Source organism: Quercus lobata, chromosome 4 (genome assembly GCF_001633185.2).
Source record: "Quercus lobata isolate SW786 chromosome 4, ValleyOak3.0 Primary Assembly, whole genome shotgun sequence".
Classification (NCBI taxonomy): domain Eukaryota; kingdom Viridiplantae; phylum Streptophyta; class Magnoliopsida; order Fagales; family Fagaceae; genus Quercus; species Quercus lobata.
The window spans coordinates 11,563,021-11,570,362 of record NC_044907.1 but is presented as its reverse complement, the minus strand read 5'-3'; the positions used below and the strand labels follow the sequence as shown (position 1 = coordinate 11,570,362).

General features: G+C 35.8%; 1 protein-coding gene across 1 annotated transcript; it reads left to right on the top strand.

The window, feature by feature from the left end:
* The first annotated feature begins 639 nt into the window (after window positions 1–639).
* Window positions 640–6,596, top strand: LOC115984601 (putative disease resistance RPP13-like protein 1). Its single transcript, XM_031107621.1, has 3 exons — window positions 640–907; window positions 1,002–1,171; window positions 5,694–6,596. The coding sequence occupies exons 1-3, from the start codon at window positions 640–642 to the stop codon at window positions 6,594–6,596; spliced, it is 1,341 nt and encodes a 446-aa protein (XP_030963481.1).
* Window positions 6,597–7,342: the final 746 nt, after the last annotated feature.

Sequence of the window (7,342 nt, the reverse complement as noted above, 5' to 3'; positions counted from 1 at the left end):
GGCCTTCAAGATCATCAAGATTCGGAACATCCAACCTACTGATTCTTAGAACATCATCAATTGGCGCCGTCTGTGGGAAACATCCGATTGTCTTACAATTTTTCTTCCTACGACAAAAGGCTGAATGGTTTGGACCAAATCGAGGGCTACCAGCCCAGGCCATTAGGTGAGTAGGGATGCTTTAAGCAATCTCCATCGTGATCGACAATCAGCCCCAATCATGCAATAGTCCTTTGTTCAACACATGTAGTCTATGGCAGCCGCTTACAATTTGTCTTCCTACGACAAAAGGCTGAATGGTTCGGACCAGATTGAGGGCTACCAGCCCAAGCCATCAGGAGAGTAGGGATGCTTCAAGCAATCCCCATCGCGATCGACAATCAGCTCTAATCATGCAACAGTCCTCTGTTCAACACATGTAGTCTATGGCAGCCGCCATGGCGGAGTTAACCTGTCAAAATCAGGAATTAACAAAGGAGATTAATTTAAGGAGGCAACACAACGAGGGGTACACTGAAGGTTAAGCCCTGAGCCAGGAAAATAGAGGAAATGTTGAACCTGGAAGCCAGTCAAGAGGTACCACGTCAAGAGAGGGAAGTGGACCAAATAAGGAAAGTTATGGAGTAGATGAGGGAGAACATGAGAAGGGCAAATCCAGTAGAGGATTTAGTCCACCGAACAGACTCCCCTTTCACGGCTTCCATCAATGGTCACCCCTTGCCTCCGAAATTCAAGATGCCTTCATTAGATTCGTACGATGGAACACGTGACCCGTTTGATCACATTGCTATTTTCAAGACGACAATGCACCTTCAAGGGGTCCCAGATGAAATTATGTATAGAGCTTTCCCTACTACTCTTAAAAGGACCGGCGTGAGTGTGGTTCAGCAAAATACCCCCAAATACAGTGAGTTCTTTTGAAGACTTGAGTAAGTTATTTATTAATAATTTCATCGGAGGTCAAAGGCATAGACGTTCATCGTCCAGTCTGTTAACCATAGAACAAGGAGAGAATGAAAGTCTGTGGTCCTTCATCACTCGTTTCAACAGGGAAGCACTGACTGTGGACGAGGTTCCGGATCTTGATGATCTTGAAGGCCTGGAAGATAAAAACAAGGAATCAAAAGAGATTGGGACATCCAGCCTACTGATTCTTAGAACATCATCATTTGTAATATTGAATTTATAAATAACTTTTTTCCCATTAAAAATTAAATCTATTTTTATTTTTATTGAAGTATCAAACCAATCATACTAAAGTCAACCAAATGGAGCCAAACGTGAGCCATTTTATTTTTTAAAGGGTTTAATTGTTCCCCCAAAAAAAAAAAACACCATGAGTTGTCTCCTTAAATTTAAATAAACAAATAAATATGGGTAAGCAATTGCGATCCAATCTTGCTGAAGTCAAATGAAATGAAGCCACCCATGAGCCACTTTCTTATTTTATTAATTTTTTTAAGGGTTCACTGTTTTTTCCCTACACACTATGGCATGAGTTGTCTCCTTAAATTAATAATAATAAATTTAAAAAAAGAAAAGAAAAAGAAAGTAAACAACCAATTCTGATTGACTCTGTGATTAAATTACATATGTCACAACAATTTTCTTTATTAAATTCAAAGTTAAAGCTAAAAGATAATTATTTCCAAATTCTTGCAGATAAATAAAATCTTGTAGAAAGCCCTTATGAACACTTTAAAATATTCACACAACCTTCATCCATCTTGCATAGATCAACCCCCATTTCTACTGATCGTTGTGGATTGGTGCGTGCGAGGGAGAGAACAAAATAATAAGGACAAATTACAACTTACTCATTTGTAGTTTGACCATTTATTTGTCTACTTATAATTTGAAATTTGACAACAGGTAGACAATTTAAATTTCAAATTTCTTCGTTAAGTTAAGAAAGAGAGAACCCATATTTACCCACCTGACACTTTACCCAACTGATGATGGTAGGCAACTCTAATGATGGTAATCTATAATTCACTTTGTTTAGCAAATGCTCTCACGTTATTTTTGTCCACGAAATGGAGCCAAACGTCAGCCACTTTATTAAAGGGCTAATTTTTCTTTTTTTCCCTTCACACTATGGATTGTCTCATTAAATTTAAATAAATAAATAAGGGTAAGCAATCAGGATCAATCATGCTAAAGTCAACGAAATGAAGCCATACATGAACATGAGCCACTTTCTTATTTTATTAATTTTTTAAGGGCTAGTTGTTTTTTCCCTCCACACTATGGCATGAGTTGTCTCCTTAAATTAATAATAAAAAATAAAAAATAAAAGGTCAGCAATCAATCCTGATTGACACTGTAATTAAATTAATTACACATGTTGAAACAATTTACATTGTTAAATTCAAAGTTTAAAGAGCTAAAAGATAATTATTTCCAAATTCTTGCAGAAACATAAAATCATGTAAGATGCCCCTATGAACACATTAAACTAATCACACAAGTACCTTCATCCCTCTAGCATAGATCAACCCCCATTTCTGCTGATCTTTGCGGATTGGTGCGTGTGAGACTGAGAACAAAATAATAATAAGCTACAATAATATATAAGTTCTCTTATAACATTTTGTTTCAACATAAGTGAGTTTACACAAAATTCCCTTTGTGGACAGCAAAGCTCCTAATGACCAAATCACTAAACAACTGTGATGGAATTTATAAGTTAACTGTATTATTTGAAAATACTAAACAATTGAACTACAACTCTCTTAGCAAGTCACTAAAAGAGTGGTTTTTTTTTTTAAAGCAGTCACTGAAGAACCCTCAAAAAAAAAAAAAAAAAAAAAAAAAAGCAGTCACTAAAGTAATTAGTAAACAACAAAAGAATAAGGGGAAATTACTATAAACTTACTTGTGGTTTTACCTACCTGTAGTTTGAAAAATGTCATTTTACCCGTTTGAGGTAAGATTTGTTTGTCTTATGTAACCCACCATTATTAAAAATATGGATAAATATGTATTTTTGCTCTCCTTTTATATCTCTCTCCTTCTTAAAAAAATAAAAATAAAATAAAATAAAATAAAAGATCAAAAGATGACACTCACTCCTTTCGTGTTCTCTGTCTCTATCTGTTTCTCTTATCTCTCACTCTAGTTCAGATTGGCAGTAGCTTTGGGTCACAGTGGCAATGGAGGAGCACAAAGGTGGTTGTATTGGTTTGGGTTTTGATTTGTGGAGGATGAGCACAACTGCTTTAGGATTGGGTTTTGATAAGGAGCGTGACGTATGGGTCATTGGGTTGAGATTTGGGTTTTGGTTGTGGTCGTTATGAGATTTTGGGTTGTTTTTGGTGGTCATAGTGGTGTCATGGTTGTGGTGGGTCATCGGTGGCTCTCTTAATTTCTTCATTCAAAACCCAAGCCTCAGACCCTCTGTTTGAGCCGCTTCTCTGTTTAGACTAGGAATTTTCACCTTCATTTGCATACAAATAAGTACTTACACATAAACAACATGGAGACAAACCCCACTACCTCTCTGCAAAATTTTCCATGATGTGATATATATTTTGAGTTTCTCCTGCAAGTTGGAACCCTTTAAAAAATTCACGGATTGCAATATCAAACTTCACAGAATATATATTGTCAAAAAAAAAAAAAAAACTTCATTGAATATACATAAGCATGCATCACAGCAAGGGGAAAATCTTCATACTGACCCAATAAGCGTCAATCTTAGCTTGAATGACCAAAAGGGATACAAAATCCTACAAACAATGATGGTGGTCATATGAGATTCACTTTCATGCTAGCTCTTCTCACCATGGACCATGGTTCTTGGATTTTTTTTTTTTTTTTTTTTTTTTTTTTTTTGTGGTTTTCATTTTTTAGTTTAGCTTTGAAATTTGATCTTATCGCTAGGTCCATTTGGTTGGAGGGATGAAAAAGTGGGAGGATAAAAAATAGTGAGAATGACCATCAAGCTAAATATGTGCGATAGTGTTCAAAATGTTCTCAATAAAATGCAACAGAGACACGAACTTGATGTTAACATTGATCAATCTCTATGCTCATTCAAACGGTCCAATTCGGTTATGAGCGAGAGATAGAGAGATTATTTATGATTTTGATTAATTTTACAAACTCAAGGAAAATGGTAAATCTTCTTATTTCAACATACTAACATGAGGTTGTTAGGGGTAAAGAGAGCTAGAGGAAAATCTTCTAAACACCTAAAGTTATTTAATTAAGGAATTGAGGAAGGTGGTGTGGTACTAGAGGAGGAGATTAGAATCATGAGACATTTCAATCCAAGTTTTACTTTTATTGCTTGTTTGGATGGATGGGGAGTAAAAGGGAGTAGAGTAGAGGGAGGGAGAATAAGTTAAATTACCTTATTTGGATGTTTTTTAAGGGAGGAGGGGGAGAAATTTGGAGGGGTTTTAACTACTTCTAACCCCTCATTTTTATGCCTCCAAATTGGAGAGATTTGGAGGAAGATTAGAGTATAAATGCTTGACCAAATGAATTACCAAATTTACCCTTATCATATGAATAAAATTACAAACTATGAAAATGTTAATTATCCCCCTTCTTCTGACTTAATTTCAAAAGCATCCAAATAAGGTGGAGGATAACCATTCCCGTCTACTCTCTTCTCTCTCCAAACTTCCAAACATAGCATTAAGGTTTTGCTATGCTAGCTAGTATATATTTTGTATTTTTATTGGCCACCAAATCAGTACGAAAATCCCTATCTAGGATGTGTACATAAAAAAATACTTTTAAAAGAAAAGGAGCTTATTAAACTATCAATAGTAACTCCAACTAATAAGGTGAGGTAGATAGATGGGAATATAAATCTAGAGATTGTTAGTGCATGCACGCATGTGTTGTTGTGAAGATGACACATATCGAGGATGACATGTTGCTTGTGTTTGTGTATATAGAATTGTCACTTATTTTATTAAGAAAAAAAGTAAGAAAAACTTTATGAAATACATTTTTATTGATGTATAATAACAAAGAAAAATCAATTGGCCCTAGTTTTAGATTCAATCTTGAAAAGAAAAAAAAAAATACAATGATTCAATCATTGATACAATCTAGAAAAATATATACATCATTTTTTTTCCAAGTTACAGTCTAAAAAAAAGAAAAAAAAAAGAAAAAAAAAAGAAGGCTCGATCTATGAACTCGAGACTTGAATTAGGAAGTTAAGTTATAAAATGAGAAGATGTTAGATATCCATTTTGCCGTGATATACAACTCAATCTTTGATAAATTGATGGTTATGTTATATTATGCACTTTTCATCCAAACAATAATAGAAAGGCAACAAATCATGGATGACTTTTTTTTCTTTTGTCCACGTACTGACTGATTCGCAAGTGTCAACTTGGATGGCTGCATTACATTCTATCCATCCATCCACTATCTATAGTTAAATCAGTTCTAGAAAACAATAATTTACCACATCAAAGCTAATAATTCATCCACGACCACGAGATTCTAGGAAAATGGTTAAACTGGCCAGCACGACTAATTTTGTAATCTGAAAATCATGCAGTCAGCCACAAAGTCAAAGTAGAGAAAGGAGCGGGAAAAAGAAGAAGAAAATCTCGCTGGACTCAACTCAATTATAGCGAGAAGCAATTTCTAGACAGCACAGGTTTTCGCACATTTCACAATCCTACGTACTTCTTCTCTTCAATCCATTGCAAAGACAGGCTCAAAAACAGGCTGAAAGACTGGAGAGTTTAGCAAACTGGAGAGATCTCCTCAATCTCAAGGGAAGTGTAAGCGTGAAACCACCATTCAGATTGCAGACTACTTCTTTGCTAGATGACCCTGAAGTGTTTTGTAGAGATAAAGATAAAGACGAGCTCATGAAATTTTTGCTTGGTGATATTGCACAAGGAACTGGGGTTGGCAAGACAACGCTTGCTCAGCTTTTGTATAATGACCCCGGGGTGATGGAACGTTTTGGTGAATTCAGAGCATGGGCTCATGTTTCAGAAGACTCTGATGTTTTTAAAATAACAAGAACAATTTTCGAGTCGTTCAGTTTGACGGACTGCAATGTCACAGATCTCAATGTTCTTCAAGTCAGACTAAAGATGAGATTGAGCGGGAGGAGATTTCTGTTTGTCTTAGATGACATTTGGAATGAGAATTTAATTGATTGGCAGTTATTGTTAACTCCCTTAAAAGTTGGAGCTTGCGGGAGTAGAATTATTGTCACGACTCGCAATATAAGTAGTGTTGCATCAATCAAGCAGGCGGTTTTTACTCATCATCTATTGCATTTGTTAGATGAAGAATGTTGGTCATTATTTGCAAAACACGCATTCAGGACTAGCAACCCTGATGAACATCCAACTTTAAAAAGGATTGGTGGTAAAATTGTGAAAAAGTGCAGAGGGCTACCTTTAGCTGCAAAAACACTTGGGGGTCTTTTGCAATCAGAAGTAGAAGCCGACGAATGGTGTAATATACTGAATAGCGAGATATGGGATATCCCAATTGATAAGAGTAGCATACTTCCTGCTTTAAGATTAAGCTATTATCATCTTCCTCCACATCTCAAACGATGTTTTGCTTATTGTTCTATATTTCCCAAGTGTTATTAATTCAAAAAAGAGAAATTGGTTCTCTTGTGGATGGCAGAAGGTTTCTTGCAACAGCCAAGTGGTAATGACACAATGGAAGAGGCTGGAGACAAGTACTTCATCCGGAGAATTTTGTTGCAAGTTTGAACATGGCAAGCCACATAAAATTTTGGGAAAGGTTCGGCATTTTGCATGCTTGATGGGAAAGCTTGATGGTGCTGAGAAATTTGAAGACCTTATGCAAGTAATTAAGGACTCTGCGGACCTTCCTTCTACTAACCTTTTCAAACGGTAATTGCCCTGCTTTAAGTGAAATAGTTAGAACTACATGATTGCCAGAAAATAAACACTTAACGTGTGCTTTCTTGTCAAAAAATCACTAAGCTGCCTACAACTTGGTGCAATTTGCTATGTCTACGATACTCAGTGAGTTACCAGAAAACATTGGAGGCCTCATTAATTTACGTCATCTAGATGTGAGTAACACCAATTTAAGAATGATGCCACCCAGATTTGGAAGATTAAAGAATCTTCAAGTGGTGACTGATTTGTTGTAAGCAAAGATCTTCATTCTTCAAAGATAAGTGAATTGGGCCAGCTTTCACATCTTCGTACACTTTCTATCACAAAGCTGGAGAATGTAACCTATTTTAAACATGCTTTAGAGGCCAACTTGAAAAGCAAGAAGTATCTCAATGACTTATTTGTCAAATGGACAACTACTACTATTACGACTCATCATCAGGTAAAAAATAAAAATGTACACG

Excerpts from the sequence above, each read along its gene's own strand:
- LOC115984601 (XM_031107621.1), top strand. The coding sequence starts at position 640 with ATGAGAAGGGCAAATCCAGTAGAGGATTTAGTCCACCGAACAGACTCC. Across the intron at positions 908-1,001 it reads GCAAAATACCCCCAAATACA|AACAAGGAGAGAATGAAAGT; the intron begins GTGAGTTCTTTT and ends TGTTAACCATAG. Across the intron at positions 1,172-5,693 it reads TTCTTAGAACATCATCATTT|GCTCAAAAACAGGCTGAAAG; the intron begins GTAATATTGAAT and ends TTGCAAAGACAG.